Raw genomic sequence first — 25,212 nt, forward strand, 5'->3', positions numbered from 1 at the left:
TCCATAAATGCATCTACGGTAGGAAACACATTGTTTTCAAATTCAGGATGCTTCTGAAAGTACATCTATAGAAGCTGGGGGCAAAATTAGAATTTTACGTGGTGGCTAAGAATTCCATGGGGTGGATTGAGAAATTGTCTAATTTTTTATGTTTTTCTTTTTTCTTTTACCATTTATTTTTTAAAAAAAAAGTTACTATTGAATATTCCGGTTTTTCTGTTACCGCGTTGTCTTCATAAAAAAACAAAAACAAACGTAATGAATTTGGATTCTAGTATTCTAAAACATGAACTGACAGTTCCTAGCTTCAAACAGTGAAAAAAAAAAACAACTAAAATGACTGCTTCTTCATTTTCCGTTACCTTAACCACCAAAATCCCCAAAATCACTTCTTCAACTAACCACAAATCACATAATCCCCAAATCACCAATCTCCGATTCAAACCTTCCCCTATTTGCACCCTTCTCCACTCCACACGCAAACCAATCAACCTCCGCACCAACGCCGTCTCAGTTCAATGCCTTTTCACCAGCCTCGTCGAAGAAATCGGCACCGTCAAGCAAATCGGAGCATCCCCTGACGGCGGTTTCGACTTAAAAGTCAACGCAAAGACCATCCTCGACGGCATCAATCTCGGCGACAGCATCTCCGTCAACGGCACATGCCTCACCATAACAGAATTCGACATAGAAGCCTCCGATTTCACCGTCGGTCTCGCTCTGGAGACGCTCCGAAAAACATCCCTCTCCGAATTAGAGACCAGATCGCCAATGAACCTCGAGAGAGCAGTGACTCCGGTGACTCGAATGGGGGGACATTTCGTGCAGGGTCACGTGGATGGCACGGGGGAAATTGTGTCTATGGTTCCGAAAGGGGATTCGCTGTGGGTGAAAGTTAGGGTTGAGAAGGAGTTGCTGAAGTATATTGTGCCCAAAGGGTTTATTGCTGTGGATGGGACTAGTTTAACTGTGGTCGATGTTTTTCATGATGAGGTCTGTTTTAATTTCATGCCGGTGGCTTATACTTAGGATATCACCCCTTTACAAGGGTCATAAATGCTTAAGTAAAGAAGAGAAAATTTACATATCTAAAGATGAAATTTTGAGGAGAATAGATTTCCTTATTCCACTGCAGTCAACACCTCAGTTTCCACTGGTCCAAACCATACATTTAAATCTTTACCTGGACCTCACCTGTTGTGTCCCACCTATCCTTAACAAAACTGTCCTTATACTAGGAACAACCTGTCACTACAATCTAGCCCCACACAGTTTGCACCGCTGAACAATGAATCTGATCCAAATATTGGACAAGCCCACACCAGTCCAGACTCATCGCCAGTTATTACCTAACAGGAATTTCCTAAAATTGTACAGCAAACTTTGGCAATTCCTAATAAACAGTCTGTTATATCTATACAAAATGAGCAGTCTCCTCAAATTGAGCAGCCTATTCTTTCTCCTCAACATGACTCAACAACCACAGGTGTTAGTCCTGACCATACTGTTAGAACAAGATTTGTTCTGATCAATTATCTTAGTTTTGATGATAACAATAATATGAATTTTGCTTAAGATAATATGGTACTCTAATCCAATGCAATTTCCTTTTCAGGAAATATATAAAGAGTACGCATAATTCAGCGCTCAGAAGCTTTGTCTCAAGGGTTCAGCATGCAACATCAGAACATGGTCTGGCAAGACATCAGAAGATGGTCGAAGCAGAATCAGAACATGGGTCTATGGAAGCATCAGAAGAACAAGAGAACAGAAGCACTGAAGTTCTGATGGTATCACGCTCAGAAGCACTTCAAGGTCAGAAGATCAGAAGATGCTATGCACCAAGCTGTTTGACTCTGATGATATTCAAACGTTGTATTCACAAACATCAGATCAGAAGGAAGTACAAGTGGCAAGCTACGCTGACTGACAAAAGGAACGTTAAAAGCTACTAAAGGCTACGTCAGTAGACACAGCGTGAACAAGGCTCGAGGTAGTTGACAAAAGCGTATAACATTAAATGCGATGCTGTACGGAACACGCAAAGCATTAAATGCACTCAACGGTCATCTTCTCCAACGCCTATAAATATGAAGTTCTGATGAGAAGCAAGGTTAACGAATTCTACATCTATTCTGTGAATATCAACTTGCTGAAACGCTGTTCAAATCAAAGCTCAGAATCTTCATCTTCATCAAAGCTCACTACATTGCTGTTGTAATATATTAGTGAGATTAAGCTTAAACGATTAAGAGAAATATCACAGTTTGTGATTATAGCTTTTAAGAAGCAATTGTAATACTCTTAGAATTGATTACATTAAGTTGTAAGGAACTAGAGTGATCGTGTGGATCAGAATACTCTAGGAAAGTCTTAGAGGTTATCTAAGCAGGTTGTAACTAGAGTGATCGTGTGGATCAGTATACTCTAGAAAAGTCTTAGAGGGTATCTAAGCAGTTGTTCCTGGAGTGATCAGTGTGTGATCAGAAGACTCTGGAAGACTTAGTTGCTGACTAAGTGGAGAACCATTGTAATCCGTGCGATTAGTGGATTAAATCCTCAGTTGAGGTAAATCATCTCTGCGGGGGTGGACTGGAGTAGTTTAGTTAACAACGAACCAGGATAAAAATAACTGTGCAATTTATTTTTATCAGTCAAGTTTTTAAAGCTACACTTATTCAAACCCCCCCCTTTCTAAGTGTTTTTCTATCCTTCAATTGGCATCAGAGCGCCGGTTCTAAGGTGCAAGCACTTAACCGTGTTTAGAAAAGATTCAGGAAGAGAAAAACGCTTCAGTAAAAGATGGTTGATGAAAGTGAAAAGTCTACACCTGCATCTACATCTGGCTCTGCTGAGCAATACAACGGTAACAATGGTTATACTAGACCGCCGGTATTTGATGGTGAAAACTTTGAATACTGGAAAGATAAACTGGAAAGTTACTTTCTTGGTCTAGATGGTGATCTATGGGATCTTCTGATGGATGGTTACAAACATCCAGTAAATGCCAGAGGCGTAAAGCTGACAAGGCAAGAAATGAATGATGATCAGAAAAAGCTTTTCAGGAATCATCATAAATGCAGAACTGTTTTGCTGAATGCTATCTCTCATGCTGAGTATGAGAAGATATCTAACAGGGAAACGGCCTATGACATATATGAGTCCTTGAAAATGACTCATGAAGGAAATGCTCAAGTCAAGGAGACTAAAGCTCTAGCGTTAATCCAGAAGTATGAAGCCTTCAAGATGGAGGATGATGAAGACATTGAAAAGATGTTTTCAAGATTTCAAACTCTTACTGCTGGATTGAGAGTTCTTGACAAGGGATACACCAAGGCTGATGATGTAAAGAAGATCATCAGAAGCTTACCCAGAAGATGGGGTCCTATGGTGACTGCATTCAAGATTGCAAAGAATCTGAATGAAGTTTCTCTGGAAGAGCTTATCAGTGCCTTGAGAAGTCATGAAATAGAGCTGGACGCAAATGAGCCTCAAAAGAAAGGTAAGTCTATTGCATTAAAATCCAATATCAAGAAATGCACTAACGCTTTTCAGGCTAGAGAAGAAGATCCTGAAGAATCAGAATCTGAAGAAGAAGATGAACTGTCTTTGATCTCCAGAAGGCTAAATCAACTCTGGAAGACCAAGCAAAGGAAGTTCAGAGGCTTCAGAAGTTCAAAGAAATTTGAACGTGGAGAATCTTCTGATGACAGAAGATTTGACAAGAAGAAGGTCATGTGCTATGAATGCAATGAGCCTGGACACTTCAAGAATGAATGTCCAAAACTTCAGAAGGAAAATCCCAAGAAGAAGTTTCATAAGAAGAAAGGTCTTATGGCAACCTGGGATGAGTCAGAAGATGATTCAGACTCTGAAGATGAGCAGGCCAACTGTGCGCTGATGGCGACAGAAGATGACGGATCAGAATCTACATCAGAATCAGATTCTGAAGAGGTATTTTCTGAACTTACTAGAGATGAGTTAGTTTCCGGTCTAACTGAACTTCTGGAACTCAAGTCTCAGATTAGTCTCAAATACAAAAAGCTGAAAAAGCTATTTGAATTTGAAACAAAGAAGCTTGAGTTGGAGAATTCTGAATTAAAAGAAAAACTTTTAAAACTATCCAATAATGTTGGATCTCCTTCTGATTCAGAAAAATCCACTCCTAGTCTAAACCATATTCTGAAAGAATATGATTTAAGTTTCAGGAAGTTCTTATCTAGAAGTATTGGCAGAAGTCAGCTAGCTTCTATGATATATGCTGTGTCTGGAAACAAAAGAGTCGGCATTGGTTTTGAGGGTGAAACCCCATACAAACTTGAACCTGTTGATGAAATGAAATTCACATACAAGCCATTGTATGATCAGTTCAAGTATGGCCACTCCCATGATATTAGGCACACTTCACATGCTCAAAGTTTTCACATAGCACACACCAAAAAGCATGTGACACAACCTAGGAAATATCATGAAACTCACATTAAGAATTATCATGCTGTTCCTCCTATTGCTTACAATGTTAAACCCAAGTTCAATCAGAACTTGAGAAAATCTAACAAGAAAGGACCCAAAAAGATGTGGGTACCTAAGGATAAGATTATTCCTATTGCAGATATCCTTGACTGCAAAAAGGACAAAGCACAACATGTCATGGTACCTGGACTCTGGATGCTCACGACACATGACAGGAAGAAGGTCTATGTTCCAAGACCTGGTGCTTAAGTCTGGAGGAGAAGTCAAGTTTGGAGGAGATCAGAAGGGCAAGATAATTGGCTCTGGAACTATAAAGTCTGGTAACTCTCCTTCCATTTCTAATGTACTTCTTGTAGAAGGATTAACACATAACCTCTTATCTATCAGTCAATTGAGTGACAATGGTTATGATATAATCTTTAATCAAGAGTCTTGCAAGGCTGTAAATCAGAAGGATGGCTCAATCCTATTTACAGGCAAGAGGAAGAACAACATTTATAAGACAGATCTGCAAGATCTTATGAGTCAGAAGGTGACTTGTCTTATGTCTGTTTCTGAAGAGCAGTGGGTCTGGCACAGAAGATTAGGTCATGCTAGTTTGAGAAAGATTTCTCAGATTAACAAACTGAATCTAGTCAGAGGACTCCCTAATCTGAAATTCAAATCAGATGCTCTTTGTGAAGCATGTCAGAAGGGCAAGTTCTCCAAACCTGCATTCAAGTCCAAGAATGTTGTTTCTACCTCAAGGCCATTAGAACTCTTGCACATTGATCTGTTTGGCCCAGTTAAAACAGCATCTGTCAGAGGGAAGAAATATGGATTAGTCATCGTAGATGATTATAGCCGCTGGACATGGGTAAAATTCTTGAAACACAAGGATGAGACTCATTCAGTGTTCTTTGATTTCTGCATTCAGATTCAATCTGAAAAAGAGTGTAAAATCATAAAGGTCAGAAGTGATCATGGTGGTGAATTTGAGAACAGATCCTTTGAAGAATTCTTCAAAGAAAATGGTATTGCCCATGATTTCTCTTGTCCTAGAACTCCACAGCAAAATGGAGTTGTAGAACGAAAGAATAGGACTCTGCAAGAAATGTCCAGAACGATGATCAATGAAACCAATATGGCTAAGCATTTCTGGGCAGAAGCAATAAACACTGCATGCTATATTCAGAATAGAATCTCTATCAGACCTATTCTAAATAAGACTCATTATGAATTGTGGAAGAATAGAAAGCCCAACATTTCATATTTCCATCCTTTTGGATGTGTATGCTTTATTCTGAACACTAAAGATCATCTTGGTAAGTTTGATTCCAAAGCACAAAAATGTTTCCTTCTTGGATATTCTGAACGCTCAAAAGGCTACAGAGTATACAATACTGAAACATTGATTGTAGAAGAATCAATCAATATCAGGTTTGATGATAAGCTTGGTTCTGAAAAACCAAAGCAGTTTGATAGTTTTGCAGATTGGGATATTGATATATCAGAAGTTGTTGAGCCAAGAAGCAACGCATCAGAAGCAGAGCTTCTCAGAAGCAAAGAATCTGAAGATCAAGTATCAGCTCCTCTGGAGAATCTAAGCATTTCTGAAGAACCATCTGTCAGAAGATCATCCAGACTCATCTCTGGTCATTCAGAAGATGTCATTCTTGGAAAGAAGGATGATCCAATCAGAACAAGAGCATTCCTTAAGAACAATGCAGATTGTCAATTAGGTCTTGTATCTTTGATCGAGCCAACTTCTGTTGATCATGCTCTAGAAGATCCAGATTGGATAATTGCTATGCAAGAAGAACTGAATCAGTTTACAAGGAATGATGTTTGGGATCTTGTTCCTAGACCAGATGGATTCAATATAATCGGTACAAAATGGGTCTTCAGAAACAAGCTCAGTGAGAAAGGTGAAGTGGTAAGGAACAAAGCCAGACTGGTGGCTCAGGGTTATAGTCAGCAAGAAGGGATTGACTATACAGAAACCTTTGCACCAGTGGCCAGGTTAGAATCTATTCGTCTATTAATTTCATTTGCCACTCAACATAACATCACTCTCTATCAAATGGATGTTAAGAGTGCCTTCTTAAATGGTTATATAGATGAAGAAGTTTATGTCCATCAACCTCCTGGTTTTGAAGACTCTATGTCTCCTAATCATGTTTTTAAATTAAAGAAATCGTTATATGGATTGAAACAAGCTCCCAGAGCTTGGTATGAACGCTTAAGTTCTTTCCTTCTGGATAATGGTTTCACTAGAGGAAAAGTGGACACTACTCTCTTTTGTAAAACCTTTAAAAGGGATATTTTAATTTGTCAAATATATGTAGATGATATTATTTTTGGAACATCTAATGCTACACTTGGAAAGGAGTTTGCTGAGTCTATGCAGGCTGAGTTTGAAATGAGCATGATGGGAGAACTCAAGTATTTCCTTGGAATACAAATAAATCAAACATCAGAAGGAACGTATGTTCACCAAACCAAGTATGTGAAGGAATTTCTGAAGAAGTTTAATCTTCTAGACTGCAAAGAAGCCAAAACTCCTATGCATCCAACATGCATCCTAGGTAAGGATGAGGTAAGTAAGAAGGTAGATCAGAAGTTATACAGAGGTATGATTGGATCTCTTCTATATCTGACTGCTTCTAGACCTGATATTTTGTTCAGTGTTTGTCTGTGTGCTAGATTCCAATCAGATCCTAGAGAATCTCATTTAACTGCTGTTAAGAGAATTCTAAGGTATCTGAAAGGTACTACTAATGTTGGCTTAGTTTACAGAAAATCTAAAGAATACAACTTAGTAGGATTCTGCGATGCTGATTATGCTGGAGACAGAATTGAAAGAAAAAGTACTTCAGGAAGTTGCCAATTTCTTGGAAGTCATTTGATCTCCTGGTATAGCAAGAAGCAAGCAACTATTGCTCTATCAACAACAGAAGCAGAATATGTCGCTGCTGCTGGTTGCAGTACACAGATGCTCTGGATGAAGAGTCAGCTAGAAGATTATCAGATATTTGAGAGTAACATTCCTATATTCTGTGATAATACTTCTGCTATATGTTTATCTAAGAATCCTATTCTTCATTCAAAAGCTAAACATATTGAGATTAAACATCATTTCATAAGGGAATATGTTCAGAAGGGTGTTATATCTTTAAACTTTGTTGATACAAACCATCAATGGGCTGATATCTTTACAAAACCCCTGGCTGAAGATAGGTTTAAGTTCATTCTGAAGAACATCAGTATGGATTTATGCCCAGAATGAGAAGATGAGAAGTTCTTATGTATGAGTATCTTCTGAAATGAAAATGGACTATTTTTTTTTAATCAGAAGTTCTGATTGAAATCTTTTAGAAATTATGACTCGGTTATTACTAACGTTTCATTGTCTAAGTTGATTCAGAACATCTTTTAAAGCAAAACAGCTGTAACGTTTTATCTCGGGATGGTAAACCTGTCGTTACTATTCATGGATAAGCGCGCGTGCAGTTGAAGGGACGTCGACCATAGGTAACTGTGCTAGTCACCTCATTTGTCTTTATTATCTCTCCTCACGTCACGTAACATTAAATGCTTTTCATCATTTACTCTCTTTTAGTTTTTTTTTATATTCTTCAAACGTTTCTTTTCCCTCTTATATCTCTCTCATTTTGCATTCCTCATCAAGTTATTTCCTCTCTCTCTTCCGTATTCTTCTCTTGCTCAAACAAGTTTTTCCTTCTTTTAAAAATCCTAGCTCAAACCTAGCGTTCACCCTAAGCCTGTTGAAGATCTATGACTCAAAGGCGACAGATCTCTGCATATCTCGGGATTAGCTCTCTGTCTGTGAACTGTCCCTCTCTTCCTCTTTGGTCACTTGGATCTCTCCTACAGTGGAGGTCCTAGTCTGGAAGACAAGAGTCCACAGGGATTCTTGATGGGTTGACACAGAGTGTGTCCTGCCAGGGTGCTGTTTTTAATTTTTTGTAGTCATTTCCTCTTGGGATGACTTTTTATGTATTTGCTAGGAATGTTTCTCATCTTGTTAAACATAGGAACCTTTTGTAATATCTTTTGATTATAAATGAAAAAGTTTCTTTGTTTTTACATTCCAGTGGTTTTATTTGTCGTTTTATTAATCTGAATTTTTTTTAAGTATTCTTTTTGATGTTATGACAAAAAGGGGGAGAAGATAAATGATAAATGATTTGATTAATCTATCAGTTGCTGGGTAAAGCTCCCACACATTTCACTAACAAGAACTGCAAGTTCTATATGGTTTAAGTGTTTTGCAGGTATAAAGAAGTGAAGAGAATCTTCAAAGCAAACACAAGAAGCAAAACCATGGAAACTGAAGCAAGCTGAGTGCTATCAAGCTTCAGAGATCAGAAGCAAGAAAGAAGAATGAATCAGAAGCACTGATAATAGAATTTGATCCATATTTGTCTATTTGTTTTTGACAAAATTCTATTTGCTCTGATACATTATTTTAGCCTATATGGCTCTGATACATATAATGTGTTCGAATATATATTTTATGTTCTAACTCGTTCATGCTGGCTTTTGTCGTTTAGTTTTTGTTCTGTAACATTTCAGGATGTAGAGATGCTCTGATGATGCTCTGGTACATTCAACAATGTTCTGATACAAATCTAGCATGAAGTGATGTTGGTAGAAATTCAAAGCTCTGAAGCTATCCGAGGGAAGCAGAAATCAGAAGCTGCGAATGTTCTAAAGATCCAGAAAGCTCAAGTTCTGAAGCTGTCCTAAATGGAAGCAGAAATCAGAAGCTGTGAATGTTCAGAAGATCAAAGAAATTCAAGTTCTGAAGCTGTCCTAGATGGAAGCAGAAGTCAGAAGCTGTGAATGTTCAGAAGATCAAAGAAATTCAAGTTCTGAAGCTGTCCTAGATGGAAGCAGGAATCAGAAGCTGTGAGTGCTCTAAGGATCTAAAGAAATTCTAGTTCTGAAGCTGTCCAATGAAAGCAGAAGTCAGAAGCTATGAATTCTCTGAAGACAGAAGCTTATATGATCGTCTCTACCGAAATAATCAGGGAAGTCTTTTATTAAAGTTCTTCGAGTATTTATTTCAGGGGGAGATTATTTATCTCAGGGGGAGATTGTTAATCTCAGGGGGAGACATATTCATATGCTTATGCTATAGCTGTGTAATTTGTCTTTTGCCGTCTGTTCTTTCTGATCGCAAATTCATATCATTTATATATGTTTTTGTCATCATCAAAAAGGGGGAGATTGTTAGAACAAGATTTGTTCTGATCAATTATCTTAGTTTTGATGATAACAATAATATGAATTTTGCTTAAGATAATATGGTACTCTAATCCAATGCAATTTCCTTTTCAGGAAATATATAAAGAGTACGCATAATTCAGCGCTCAGAAGCTTTGTCTCAAGGGTTCAGCATGCAACATCAGAACATGGTCTGGCAAGACATCAGAAGATGGTCGAAGCAGAATCAGAACATGGGTCTATGGAAGCATCAGAAGAACAAGAGAACAGAAGCACTGAAGTTCTGATGGTATCACGCTCAGAAGCACTTCAAGGTCAGAAGATCAGAAGATGCTATGCACCAAGCTGTTTGACTCTGATGATATTCAAACGTTGTATTCACAAACATTAGATCAGAAGGAAGTACAAGTGGCAAGCTACGCTGACTGACAAAAGGAACGTTAAAAGCTACTAAAGGCTACGTCAGTAGACACAGCATGAACAAGGCTCGAGGTAGTTGACAAAAGCGTATAACATTAAATGCGATGCTGTACGGAACACGCAAAGCATTAAATGCACTCAACGGTCATCTTCTCCAACGCCTATAAATATGAAGTTCTGATGAGAAGCAAGGTTAACGAATTCTACATCTATTCTGTGAATATCAACTTGCTGAAACGCTGTTCAAATCAAAGCTCAGAATCTTCATCTTCATCAAAGCTCACTACATTGCTGTTGTAATATATTAGTGAGATTAAGCTTAAACGATTAAGAGAAATATCACAGTTTGTGATTATAGCTTTTAAGAAGCAATTGTAATACTCTTAGAATTGATTACATTAAGTTGTAAGGAACTAGAGTGATCGTGTGGATCAGAGTACTCTAGGAAAGTCTTAGAGGTTATCTAAGCAGGTTGTAACTAGAGTGATCGTGTGGATCAGTATACTCTAGAAAAGTCTTAGAGGGTATCTAAGCAGTTGTTCCTGGAGTGATCAGTGTGTGATCACAAGACTCTGGAAGACTTAGTTGCTGACTAAGTGGAGAACCATTGTAATCCGTGCGATTAGTGGATTAAATCCTCAGTTGAGGTAAATCATCTCTGCGGGGGTGGACTGGAGTAGTTTAGTTAACAACGAACCAGGATAAAAATAACTGTGCAATTTATTTTTATCAGTCAAGTTTTTAAAGCTACACTTATTCAAACCCCCCCTTTCTAAGTGTTTTTCTATCCTTCACATACTTCTGCTCCTTTATCTCACAACAGCTCTCCCATTGCTAATTCTCCTGATATCACTTTATCTGCCTCTATTCATGACAGCACTCCTCAACCCTCTTTAGTTGTCAACAAGCACCCTATGATCACAAGAGGTAAAACAAGCAATCTCAAACCTAAAGCATATTTAACTCTCACTGAACCTACAACAGTCAAACAAACCATAACTTAACCTCATTGGCTTGAGGCTATGCAGCAAGAATATAATGCTCTCCTTGCCAAAAACACTTGGACACTCACTTTTCTTCCCTCCCACAGAAAATCCATAGGCTGCAAGTGGGTATTTAGGGTCAAGGAGAACTCAGATGGCTCTCTCAACAAGTACAAAGCCAGACTTGTTGCCAATGGCTTCAATCAACAATATGGATTTGACTACCATGAGACCTTTTCCCCTGTTGTTAAACCAACCACCATCAAAGTTCTCCTTACTTTTTCATTGACATACAAATGGGATGTCCAACAAATTGAAATTAACAACGCTTTCTTGAATGAGGCACTTGAGGAATAAGTCTATATGGTGCAGCCACCAGGTTTTGAGAATGACAACAAATCTCTAGTATGCAAACTCAACAGGGCTCTATATGGACTCAAACAGGCACCCAGGTCCTGGTATGAGAAACTTCACAAGACTTTGTTCCAGTTTGGCTTCACTGCAAGTAGATGTGATCACTCTTTATTCACTTATAATCAGTAAGGTATTACCCTTTAAGTACTTCCTCTACTCTGATTCACAAGTTGATATCCAACCTTCATGACTAATTTGCTCTCAAGAAACTTGGGAAGCCAACTTATTTTCTTGGTTTGGAAGTAAAATATCAAGCAAATGGCTCATTAATTCTCACTCTAACAAAGTGTATCAGGGATTTGCTCAGCAAAGTCCACATGGAGGAAGCCAATGGAATTGCAGCTCCCAGGTTCAGTCACTACAAACCTAGTAAATTTGGTACTGACACTATGCAGGATCCTTTCTTGTATCGCTCGATTATGGTAGCTCTGCAGTATGTTACACTTAACAGACCTGGTATTGCCTTTTGTGTCAGCAAAGCTTGTCAGTTTATGGATAATCCTCTTGACAACCATTGGAGCATGGTTAAAAAAATTCTCAAGTATCTTAGTGGAATTGCCACCCTTGGTCTGTTGCTGACCCCAACTATTCCTAATCAGGATCTCTCCATCAGGGCTTATAGTGACTCAGATTGGGCTAATGATCCAGATGATAGAAGATCTACATCTGGTACTTGCATTTTAATTGGTCCAAATCTCATCTCATGGAGCTCCAAGAAGCAGAGTCTTGTGGCTAGATCGAGTGCAGAAGTTGAGTACATGGCACTAGCACACACAACAACTGAGTTACTTTGGCTTCAATCCTTTATCGTTGAACTAAAAGTTAAATGTCTTTCTCCCACTCTACTGTGTGACAACTTGAGTGCAATGTTATTGTCCCATAATCCCATTCTCCATGCTAGAAGTAAACACATCGAGCTTGACATCCACTTTGTAAGGGAGAGAGTCGTGGCTAACAAGCTCAAAATTCAACATGTACCTACTTTAGCACAATTGGCAGAGATTATGACTAAACCTCTTCCAAGTGCTGCCTTCCAAAAATTAAGAAACAAGCTCAAAGTAGTGCCTCTACCACCACCTTGAACTTGCGGGGGAGTATTCGGGTAAACTGAATGTTGACTTAGTCAACATTCATGTGTTGGGCTTACTTGTGCTATTGGGCTTGTGTTTTGTATTGGGTCTTTTGTAAACTGATACAAGTAGTATATTAATTATGTTCTACAGTGTAATAGTTAATAGAAATTGTTATGCCAATAACAATATTGTAACATAAATTATCTTTACACTGAATCAATGAATGAAAATGCAAAGAGTGTAAAGCACTGAGAATTTCAATATTAGGGGATGCAGACTCATCTTTTTGATTTTCCAATTGGTATGAGGTAGAAAAATTAGCGGAGCAGATTTTTTAAGTGGATATCCGCGTCTAGAATTACAAGTGTATGATTTTTACTCGGATAAAAATTGATACTTCAATTTATTATATACAAATATTACGAAACCATTACATTTCTATTGAAATATTTAAATCATCATCTTCCTAATAGCTGATTAGCTGATGCTAGTGAGATTTTATTTTCTAAATAAATTTTTTTTTTTACGTATTTCTTTTTAAGTTTAAAGATAGTGCATTGTCAGTGTAAAACAGTTTTACACATACAACCAATCAAAATGCTTTAATTTGTCTTGTAATTTCATTTTTTAAAAATTAAAAATATGATTTATTCTGATACATATCTGTCATTGACGGTGTAAAAATACTTTACACTCTCGGTGTTTTTTTTTTTTTTTCCTTCCATTTTCATTTGTAAAACAAAAAGAAAGTTATATGGTTTGTTAGTATTGAATATTGCGGTTGTTCTCTTACCGCGTTGTCTTCGTAAAACACAAAAAAACCAACGTAATGAATATGGATTCTACTATCCTAGTATTCCCAAACATGAACTGACAGTTCCTAGCTTCAAACAGTGAGAAAAAAAACCCAACTGAAATGGCTGCTTCTTCATTTTTGGTTACCTTAACCACCAAAATCCCCAAAATCACTTCTTCAACCCACCACAAATCCCATAATTCCCAAATCACCAATCTCCGATTCAAACCTTCTCCTATTCGCACCCTCCTCCATTCCACACGCAAACCAATCAACCTCCGCACCAACGCCATCTCAGTCCAATGCCTCTTCACCGGCCTCGTCGAAGAAATCGGCACCGTCAAACAAATCGGAGCATCCCCTGACGGCGGCTTCGACTTAAAAGTCAACGCAAAGACCGTCCTCGACGGCGTCAATCTCGGCGACAGCATCGCCGTCAACGGCACATGCCTCACCGTAACACAATTCGACACAGAAACTTCCGATTTCACCGTCGGTCTCGCCCCGGAGACGCTCCGAAAAACATCCCTCTCCGAATTAGAGACCGGATCACCCGTGAACCTCGAGAGAGCGGTGACTCCGGTGACTCGAATGGGGGGACATTTCGTGCAGGGTCACGTGGATGGCACGGGGGAGATTGTGTCTATGGTTCCTGAAGGGGATTCGCTGTGGGTGAAAGTTAGGGTTGAGAAGGAATTGCTGAAGTATATTGTGCCGAAAGGGTTTATTGCTGTGGATGGGACTAGTTTGACTGTGGTGGATGTTTTTGATGATGAGGTTTGTTTTAATTTCATGCTGGTGGCTTATACTCAGGAGAAGATTGTTGTTCCGATGAAGAAGGTTGGGCAGAAGGTGAACCTTGAGGTTGATATTCTTGGCAAGTATGTGGAGAGGTTGCTCAGTAGCGGGTTTGTTTCGTCGATTGCAACAAAGGTTGATGCTCTTAAACTATGATTATCTTTGGATTAACTTATTTAAACTTATCTGTGTAATAGAAACCGCGAATTAAACTAGAATTGGAGGTTCTCATTGTATGATTACGTTTTATGTCTGTTACCTCATTTTGTATTTTTTAATGATTAGAAGTGGCACAACATTAATAAAATCTGAAGTTTCTTCTTAATATTTTGAAACTTTTAGTAATGTGATTGCTGAGATTACTTTGATTTTGAAGAGACTAATTGTCTGAATAACCTTGATATAATTGTGGTTGTTTTTGCTATCATCTTTGTGTATGATATCATTAGACACTTGTTGGTGGATGTTTTTGGTGCAATTGGGGATATTTCCAAACTTCACAAGAAATTATATGATTTTAAGTGGTGTCTTAGATGCCATGATCCATAAACTATGCAGTTGCACAATTATGGTGTGCATTTTTATCATAAGCTTAGAAGTATTTAATTAGTCATCACAGTTTGATATGATATGCATGTTAGTGTGTGTAATAACTCAGAAACCAAGCATTTTGTCAGCAGCTAATGATTTTATTTTTAGATGCATGCCTTCACATTCTCTTGAAGTTGTTCTTTTTTTTGGGTTGAGATTGAAGTTGCTCTTTCTAACTGCATGATAGGACTCTGAGTTTGGGCCTAAGCCCAACTGTTAAGTTGGATTTTTTTACCTACCTGCCACTATTCTGAAATAATAATACTAATATGCCCCATGTTAAAATTAAAACACCAAAATGCCACACTTTTAGTTCACGTCCGTCCAGGGGTTGGCCGGACCGGTGAAGACTTTTTTTCTCCAGTTGGGGTCCGGCCAGGGGTTGGCCGGACTCTAACTGACCCTTTTTTTTTTTCGTTTTTTTTTAAAAAAATGATTTAAATCAATTAAAATAAAAAAAAATAAAAAAAACAAAAAAAAAAGCTCAGTTAGAGTCCGGCCAACCCCTGGACGGACCCCAACAAGGGAAAAAAAGTCTTCACCGGTCCGGCCAACCCCTGGACGGACGTGAACTAAAAGTGTGGCATTTGAGTATTTTTTTTTCATTTCATGGCATTTTGGTATTATCTTTTCATTATTGGGGCAGGTAGGTAAAAAAATCGTTAAGTTGAGTAGGAAATTAGTGACTGTTGTGAGAGAGTCCACTCAATTCTGTTAGTAAAATAGAATTTGAGGGAAGCAAGGAGAGTGAGAAAACCTGATAGAAACTGGTACAAGCAGAATTTCTGTGTAGAAATAACACAAACTGACAGAGATCAGTTTGGTTGCTTCCAAGAATTCGAGAGGCTTGGAACTCTCCCTTTTCAAATGTTTGAGAGTTAAGTCTCTCCCTATAACCACATAATTATTTCCCTTTTATAATTACATACCACCGAATATACATAAATAATTACATAATTAATTACTCAGAGCATTAACACCCTACTATTATGCAATCACTATCTCATAAAGTAACATGACTCATAACTAGCAGAAGTTTTCCTACAAATTATATAATCAGTTCTGTCCTTTCATCTTATGCTTACTTAAATAAGAGATCTGATAAAATCAATGTTATTGGTGATTTGATTGTTAGTTTCTCTCTAGTAGGAGCTTTTGTTTATAAGGAGACTAGCGGCTTAGTACTATTTTAAGCCTTTAGGTAGTGTCTAGAAAGGCTAATTTTCTTTTAATCAGCAGACATTAGGCCTACCCATGCCATTGAAATTTTAAGCTTTTCCTGGGTAGATATTGAAATGCAGTCCTTGTACCTAGAGATGTCAAAATGGGTTAGTATATATGGGCCGGCCCGTCAGGCCCGAAAAATCATAGGGCTTGGGCCTTAAAATTAGAGTCTATATTTTTCAGGGTTTTTTTGCCCAGCCCTAAGAAACCCGCTACCCATTAGGGCTAGTCCATATGGACCGTGGGTAGCACATTAAGCCCGCATAATTATAAATTTTTTAAAAATATATTAATATTTATATTATCTTACTCTAAAATAGCATATTGATTTTTCTCACTTCACTTAATTTTATCTCTATTCTATTCAATCTTTCTCTTTTAAATATTATAGATTAATATAATCAACATTTTTTCATCGTATTATATTAGTTTTTCTCTTATAATAAATATTCAAATATTATTGTATACAATTTAGACATATATTGTATTTAGAAACACATTATAGTATTTATAAGAGATAATATAGTACTTAAAAATGTATTATGTTTAAAATAACATAATTTTTAATTTTATTTATAATAAATATTATGGAGTTTTTATTTTAATTTTTTTAAATAAAAAAGTCCATTTAGGACCGGGTAGCCCGAAGTCCATCTAGGGCCGGACTTGGGTAAAATCTCGAGCCCATATTACACATGGCCTTTTTTGCCCAACCTTAAAAAGCCAAGGATCCGCCGGGGCCGACTCGTTTAGGGTCGGGTAGCCTATTTTGACAACTCTTTGTACCCATGCATCACAACCTTGGAGAACTATAAATTCTTTGTTTTAGAAGTACTCATTTTATTAACTCGTCTGATATTATTTATGATAACTGTGAATACTCTGATTCTACTCCGGCTTGATTTATAGGCAAAAAAAAGACAATTTTCACACTTATTAAGAATGATACTTTTCGCCCCTCCTTGTTAATAGGAGTAGTCCTGGAGGAAGGACATTATTCTCCTTAGTACATGCCATATCCTAATCAGGATCATCCTTCTTATCCACAAGTTGTCCATCTTTTATGACTTTGAACAAGTCCAACTCGCTTAGATTTAGGTCTGGATAAAGGGAAGCCACATGCGTTTTGGCTCTCTCAAAAACTTGTCAGTAGCATTGACCACCCCATCCTTAGAATCTGATAGTTCCTCATCTAGCTTTTTCTTGGGTAAGGTCTTCGCCCAAAGAGAGACTTTTCACTTGGGCAATATCGTCTCCAAGCTTATTGGGGTCTTCGTCTTTCTTCTTTTGAGATTCCTTTAGTTAATTTAAAGAACGATGTGCCTCATCGCGCTCTTCACCCATGTGCTTTAGTGATTATTGAGTCTGAGTGAGCGTCTCATTTTCCGTGTTCAGCCTGGTCTTCAGATCCACGACATACTTGTGTGATCAACTGTGGGCGCTGAACATCAAGTGTTCCAACATAAGACCCCTTAACAAAGGAGCCCCTTAACAAACAAGAAAAATAAATATTAGGTGAATTGATCAGCAACGACACCTACACAACGACTAAACTTACACAAATATTAGTCAAATTTCCTTTTCTAGTCGTCATATTGATCGAGTTCCACCATTTCCTTAGTGCTCATAATGCCAATTTACCCCAGGATCTCAACTACTTCCATCTCTATGATGGTAAAGTAATCACGATTGAAGTTGTTTATGGCCACAAGGTTGTTTATCCAAGACATAAGTAATCGATAGTCTATGTTTTCCATATATATATATATATATATATATATATATATATATATATATATTACCTTAGATGTATTGTATCACCACCTCACTCTCATGAACAAGGTTGTCAAAATCGAGTTTTTACCTTAACTCATTTTGCTTAGGTAAAATCGAAACGTAAAACCATAGAGTTTACCTCATGTTAAAATAATATTAAATTTATATACACGTCATATATATATATATATACTTGTAAATGCATTAATAATTTAGAATTTTTTACTTAATTATAAAGAAAAAATATACTATATTACCATAACAAAGTGTAATACTCACAAACTTGTATCAAACTACATAAATTACACACAAAATCATAAAAAATAACATCCAAAAGATTATCCAAAAAAACATTTCATAAGTTTTTCAAGTTAAAAAAAAGTGTTTTCGTCTTCAACTTAATCAAAAGTTCAATCCTTCTACAACATCATCTTCATTAGGGTATTCATATCCGACTTGATTAAATTCATCTCCAAATGATAAAGATTTTTCAATATTATAACCAAAATATGAATGTGAATAAATTAAAAAGTCAAGGAGAAGTTTTCATGGGTCAAAATATAAAATGAGATTTTTAAAATTTGTCAAAAAAGAAAGGTAAAGTCAGGTCAAAGAGTAAAATCCAACGATTTTACATGATTTCACCAACTTCAGAATGATTTAAATCATTTAAAGTCATTCTAGAAGAGGATTTTACAAAAAAAGGTTTCTACTTGCGATTTAACACGAATGTTGACCTAGAAACGTGAAATATATAGAGTTTAGGTTTTAAATCGCGATTTTAACAACCTTGGGAGGAACAACTCTCTGTATTAGTAGGAGGAATAATTTTCTTCCTTATGAGATTGGCAAACACCAGTTCTTTTAGGAACGCACGGCTTGCCACATAACAATTCGGTTGTTCTCTAATGGATAAGGAAAATGGGTTAGGCAGCTCATGAGACGGATCGAGCAACCCATGGCTCGCTAGGTCACGCCCGTTTGAACTTCTAGTATCCCTTTATGGTGTTTATTAGGCCAGCTAAGATATAGGTTGTAATCTTCTAAGCTCAATAAAAGTTATGTCAGTCCACAATCCCTCAAGCACGAGTTCTGAGAAGTGTGAAGTGATTTAATTGTGGTAGACAATGATCTTTTCTATATAAGCGAGTCCCTCAATTATTTCTTGGGTTAGTCTGTAAAACATATCTTAGAGGGCTAGTCCCTCAAGCGTTACTTGGGGTGAGTTCTTCAAACATATCTTAGAGGGCTTGTCCCTCGGCGTTACTTTGGGTGAGTCCCTTAAGTGTAGTTTAGAGGGTGGGTCCCTGAAGCATTTCTTGGGGTGAATCCCTCAAGTGCATCTTAGAAGGTGAATCCCTCAAGTATTACTTGGGGCGAGTCCCTCAAATATAGCTTATGGGGCGAGTTAGGGAAGCACATGGACCATTTAATGCCTCGATATAACCAATTTCGTCTTGGGAAGGTGTAACCATTGTGGGGTTATTGATTTTTTTGCATGCGTCTAATCTAGCTCGTAGACGTCCTAATACCTACTAGCAGACGCAACCCTACGACTAGGAAATGATACCTACTCTGTCTAGGCTGTCGTAAATGATACCTACTCTGTCTAGGATTTTATCCTTATAAATAGAAGAATAATAGTCGTCGTCCTTACTCTTATACATACTCATCATATTTTCTAAGCAATTCTTCTTCTACAAGTTTGGTTCTTCTACTCACCACCATCATTAAACCCTAGTTGTCAAGTATTGAACTTATTCTTTTTACTTACATTTTCTCTTTTTTATGGGGATGGCGATTATAAGGGAGTTATGTGAGAATAGCTGGGTTGTAGAACCTTATTCTCATGGGGAAGTTGTGAAAACATGGAGACATTATTTATAAAAAGGTGGTTGGACATATCAGTCGATTATAAATTTATAGAACTAGGAATTTTTGGCAGTTACGATAGCAGTTCACATTCTAGTAATGATAGTGATAATGTGTTGCCTTATTCTTCCCCAAAACAGACAAAACTACTGATTGAGACATGTTCCTCGAATTGTTTAGGAGTCAAGGATATCGAAACTTTATACACAAGTGAGTACAAGGTGGCTACCTTTTACAAGACTATAAACCTATTTGGTCCGGAAAATCTTATTGGAGCTCTTATCTAATGTGGAGAGGATAACAACTTCTTCTGATTCCTACTAGTGAGGAGCGCCAATTTTCCTACCTCTACGTTGTAGCCAAACAGTTGGGAGGGAAACATTTCTCAACCAACAATTTGACCCATGAACCAGACCTTATTCTTAACTCTTGACCAATTTAACACACTTGAGACCCTCTTGAAATTACGAAGGTGAGCATGGTTTCTCATATTGTATTTTTCACAAGAACAAAATACATTTAATAATATTTATCATGCATTTTTCAATTTTTATATCAATTTCTAATTTTAATTTTGATTGGTTTGAATTAATTTAAAATTCTTACATCATATTCTTATTCATCTCTATAATTCTATCCGTCTCTATGATATAAGAAAAATTCAATAAAAAATCAAACCCAAAAATAAACACACAAATATTTTTTATTTTCATAATTTTTATTATTTATAAAGAGAGAAAAAAAAATAAAATATTCCAAAAAAGGCAAGAAAAAGAAAAACAAGAGGACACAAGACAAATAACGTAGCTAGTTTCAACTCCATTCCCATTACAACAACAGCGCATCACCAACTTCCTTATCCATACAAACACACTCACATCTCTTGTTTTTCCCAAATGGAGAAGAAGCAGCAATGAACATCACTCTCCTACAACCACCACCATCACCACCAATCTCAACCTCATTCCAACCACACCCTCTTCACCACCACACTCCTTTTTCTCCGTTAATCTTCCCCAAAACCAAAACCAACTCTTTTGTGTTAAACTACACAAACCCCTCTTCACTCACCGCAACCACAACATCAGAACCACGCGACCAAAAGCTTCTAACACTCTTACAACAGCGAAAAACCGAAGAAGCTTGGATTGCATACACTCTCTCCACTCACCTCCCTAACCCCACTTGCCTCAGCCGTTTACTCTCCCAGCTTTCTCACCACAACACTCCCACTTCCCTCACGCGCGCTCAGTCTATCGTCACGCGCCTCCGTAATGAATCTCAGCTCCACCGCCTCGACTCCAACTCCCTCGGCCTCCTCGCCGTTGCCGCTGCTAAAGCTGGCCACACTCTCTACGCTTCGTCCGTTGTCAAATCCATGCTCCGCTCCGGGTATCTTCCTCATGTCAAAGCATGGAGTGCTGTTGTAAGTAGTCTCGATTCTGCTTCTGATGATGATGATGCTTCTGGTTCCGTTGAGGCTCTCCGTCTCTTCCATGCTGTCACGCGCAGGCTACGTAGGCTGCCTGACCTTGAAATGGCGGCGGATTCGAGGCCGGATACAGCGGCGTTCAATGCTGCGCTTAATGCGTGTGTGAATTTGGGGGATTGTAAGATGTTCTTGCAGGTGTTTGATGAAATGTCGGAGTTTGGGGTTGTGCCGGATTCTTGGAGTTATAATATTGTTATGAAGCTCTGTTGTGGGAGTAATAGAAAAGACTTGCTTGTGTTTGTGTTGGAGAGGATTCTTCAGTTGAATATTGGTTTGTGTATGACCACTTTGCATTCCCTTGTTGCTGCTTATGTTGATTTTAATGATTTGGAAACTGCTGAGAAAATTGTTCAGGCAATGAGGGAGAAAAGGAGAGATCTTTGTAGGATACTTAGAGAGGCCAATCCACACTTTTCTTTTGAAAATTCTGTTAATGTTGATGATGATGTTGATGATGATGTTGATTCTGTTTTTCATAAGTTGCTTCCAAATTTGATGATGGAGAAGAGTGGCAATGGAAATTTGAATGATTTGCCTTTGTTGCCAAAAGTTTATACTCCTAACACTAGAATTTACACTACTCTAATGAAAGGCTATATGAAGGCAGGACGTGTTACGGATACAGTGAGGATGCTCGAGGCAATGCGTTGTCAGGATGATAGTGCCAGTCACCCTGACCATGTTTCCTATACCACTGTCGTTTCAGCACTTGTGAAGGCTGGTTTCATGGACCGGGCACGTCAAGTTCTTGCTGAAATGACTAGAATCGGCGTGCCTGCAAATCTGATAACTTACAATATTCTCCTCAAGGGTTACTGTAAACAGCTGCAGATGGTTGAGGCAAGGGAGTTACTTAAGGAGATGGCGGAGGATATTGGGATCCAACCTGATGTTGTGTCGTATAATATACTGATTGACGGTTGTATATTGGTTGATGATAGTGCTGGTGCACTTTCCTTCTTTAATGAAATGAGGGCAAAAGGGATAGCTCCCACAAAGGTTAGTTACACTACTTTGATGAAAGCTTTTGCGTTGTCTGGTCAACCAAAGTTAGCTCAAAGAGTCTTTGACGAAATGATGAACGACTCTCGTGTGAAGGTGGATTTGATTGCTTGGAATATGTTGGTCGAAGGATATAGTAGGCTAGGATTAGTGGAAGAGGCAAAGAAAGTGATGCAAAAGATGAAAGAAAACGGAGTTCACCCTAATGTGAGCACATACGGAAGTTATGCAAATGCAATTGCATTGGCACGAAAACCTGGAGAAGCACTTATACTTTGGAATGAAGTGAAGGAGAGATGCAAGGTAGCGAAAGAAGGAGGAAAAACTGATTCTTCTGTTCCACCATTGAAACCTGATGAAGGGCTTTTGGATGCACTTGCTGATATATGTGTGAGAGCTGCTTTCTTTAAAAAGGCCTTGGAAATTGTGGCTTGTATGGAAGAACATGGGATTCCTCCTAACAAAACAAAGTATACTAGAATATATGTGGAAATGCATTCAAGAATGTTTACTAGTAAGCATGCTTCACAAGCTAGACAAGACAGAAGAGTGGAGAGGAAAAGAGCAGCTGAAGCTTTTAAGTTTTGGTTGGGTTTGCCTAATTCTTATTATGGGAGTGAGTGGAGGTTAGAACCTCTTGATGGGTATGAGTGACACTGCCTCTCATTAGGTTTGATATGCTACAAAAGTAGAACAGAGGATATATCTTTAGTATATACAATAGAAAGTAGAAACCATGTACTAATAACTTTCAAAAACATTAGTGGCTATTTTTCTTTGAAAATGGTCTTTTTTTTTGGATTACTTAATGTAAAATTTTGGATAAGCGAGGCTGATCATACATGCATAAAAATGAAAGTAACCTTAGCTACAGTCACACTATTACTTTAACGTGTGCTTGGTTTTGCCCTTTTGCAGTTACAAATTTTGATTTTGAGTGGATAAGAATAACTTTGTTTTGGAATCGAGCCAAGTTCCCACCTATTTTTTTTAGTCACACTATTACTTCCGAAGACGTCTTTTTCTCCAAGAAAAGGTGACTTCGCATCTGCACTTCTGTAGGTATTTTTTTTTCTCTTTCAAGAAAATGTTCTTTCGCATGTGCATTTTCGAAGACACATTTTTTATTCAATAAAAAGTAATTTTAAATGTGCATATCCGAAGACATGCATGTTTGTCTATGTTTGGGACAGCAAAAACAAAATTCTTATAAACAAAGCAACAAAATATAGATTCTTCATAAATAAACAAAATTACATAGATAGTTCAACAAAAATTTAACGTTACATATTGTTATAAACGAGTAGTTGAGGATGTCGCAACATTTTGATAACATCTTCTCCCGATCTTTGAAGCTTCGCATCCAACTCGATCGGACCCTTTGAAGAATATTGTTGAAAAGTTGTCCACATAACCTCTAAATCGTCGTCGTTCTTGAGCTCAAATGGGGTGAACTTTACTTTTCGTTCGTTGTCAAGTGGGTGAACGATACTCAAGCTTGACCACTTTTTGATTTTCTGGATATTGCAAGAGAGAGTTCAGTATTGAAATCAGCTTGGCGAACGGGGGTGTCGTGCGAGAATCTAAATTGAAGCGGCATCGTGTAGCCACTGCGGAAATAGACAAAAACAAGGTGACGATAGGTTTGAAAAAGGGGATTTCGAATGTGCATATCCGAAACATTTTGAAAATATGAAAAAAGATGCGTTCGAATATGCACATGCGAAAAATATGTAGGGTTTCTAGAGAGATTCCCTAATCTTATTTGTCAAAAAAATGTATTCCCGTCTCCTTAAGGTGCCAATTGATTTTTGTCTTTTCAAGCCAAAAAAAAAAAAACTCTTCTTTGTCCTAAGCCTTCCCCCTAAGCAGCTTTTTATTGTAACACAAATATTGAGAGTTACCTTCAATCTCTATTTGTTTCTTATATTGTTCAAAACTATAATAGTATTTTTGACCAAGCTATACACATTTCTAAACTCTTAAGAATTTCAAGGTTTTAGCTTAATTTTTAAAAGATGAAGTTTTTTTACTAAGAATATACATGGGAAAACCTAGTACTTGAGTGTTCCAATTAAAATCGAGGAAATCCATGCAACTCTCAAGAATGGTCCATATTTTTATGAAGTTAACCGAATCACAATTTTTTTACTAGAAAGTATGGATAAAAAAATGATGAAAAATGGTCTAAATGAAGTTTGGTTAGGCTTGAAACTATAACAGAGGCACACAAATTAAATCAGCTTTAAGAGAAAATGAACATGTCCAACCTTCTCTCCCCATGGCTAGAGGATAGGTGAATTAGCAAGTGTACTAATTTGTCAAAATAACAATACAAGTAATTATCGGAGTATTGATCTCGAGGATTGCATTATATTTAAGAGTTCAGTTTAACTTTAGGTGAACAAAAGAGTAGTTGGGAGATTTGAAAATTGTTTGTTTGCAAAGGATAAAATTGAGACAAATTTAATAGAGTAGAAAATAATAAGAGAAGAGCATGTTAGAAATGAGGGTTTGAACTTAAAGTCGTTTGATATCATAAATTGACCTTGTAATACCTTATTTTATCCATACAGATTACTGGTTATTAAAGGTATTTATTCCTAAGTCCTTAGTGAATAAACATTTGACTATTCAAATCAATTTTTATGAACATAGTAAATTGTAGATGAATCAAAATATTGAATTATCAAGAACGTTCTAACATAAAATATATGGTATCCATAGTCTTAGGTGATATCTAACATAAAATATTTCAATCAACTGTTACAGCTGAAAGTACTACCTAATAGGTAACTTTAAATCAATTCTCAATTTGTAATAAAGATCAAAGCATTAAGCACGAAAAGAAATAAATCATGTAGGAAAATAATATCATTCATTACAAATGTCAATTAAAAAAATGTAAACTCAATCAAGACCAATGTCCAATCCTTAGCATTGGAGGGTTTAGTTACTCATAACTATAACAAAAGACATAATAAAAGTCATGAACATTACAAACTAATAACAAAGTAGGAAGCTTCAATGGAAGAATCCGTTGAATTTGGTGCTAATATGATTTTT

At 37.3% G+C, this 25,212-nt stretch overlaps 3 protein-coding genes across 3 annotated transcripts; all 3 read left to right on the forward strand.

The window, feature by feature from the left end:
- Positions 1 to 336: 336 nt before the first annotated feature.
- LOC131658638 (riboflavin synthase-like) lies at positions 337 to 1,029 on the forward strand. The gene has a single exon (XM_058927911.1). The coding sequence runs from the start codon at positions 337 to 339 to the stop codon at positions 1,027 to 1,029; it is 693 nt and encodes a 230-aa protein (XP_058783894.1).
- A 12,360-nt stretch (positions 1,030 to 13,389) lies between these two features.
- On the forward strand, positions 13,390 to 14,512 carry LOC131619899 (riboflavin synthase-like). Its single transcript, XM_058890941.1, has one exon. The coding sequence runs from the start codon at positions 13,512 to 13,514 to the stop codon at positions 14,343 to 14,345; it is 834 nt and encodes a 277-aa protein (XP_058746924.1). The 5' UTR covers positions 13,390 to 13,511; the 3' UTR covers positions 14,346 to 14,512.
- Positions 14,513 to 20,458: 5,946 nt separating this feature from the next.
- On the forward strand, positions 20,459 to 22,930 carry LOC131644578 (pentatricopeptide repeat-containing protein At3g09650, chloroplastic). Its single transcript, XM_058915121.1, has one exon. It carries the CDS (start codon positions 20,566 to 20,568, stop codon positions 22,798 to 22,800), a length of 2,235 nt encoding a protein of 744 aa, XP_058771104.1. The 5' UTR covers positions 20,459 to 20,565; the 3' UTR covers positions 22,801 to 22,930.
- Positions 22,931 to 25,212: the final 2,282 nt, after the last annotated feature.

Source organism: Vicia villosa, linkage group LG1 (assembly GCF_029867415.1).
Source record: "Vicia villosa cultivar HV-30 ecotype Madison, WI linkage group LG1, Vvil1.0, whole genome shotgun sequence".
Lineage (NCBI taxonomy): Eukaryota > Viridiplantae > Streptophyta > Magnoliopsida > Fabales > Fabaceae > Vicia > Vicia villosa.

Bases quoted from the DNA above. Each gene is read 5' to 3' on its own strand.
- LOC131658638 (XM_058927911.1), top strand. From the start codon at position 337: ATGACTGCTTCTTCATTTTCCGTTACCTTAACCACCAAAATCCCCAAA.
- LOC131619899 (XM_058890941.1), top strand. From the start codon at position 13,512: ATGGCTGCTTCTTCATTTTTGGTTACCTTAACCACCAAAATCCCCAAA.
- LOC131644578 (XM_058915121.1), top strand. From the start codon at position 20,566: ATGAACATCACTCTCCTACAACCACCACCATCACCACCAATCTCAACC.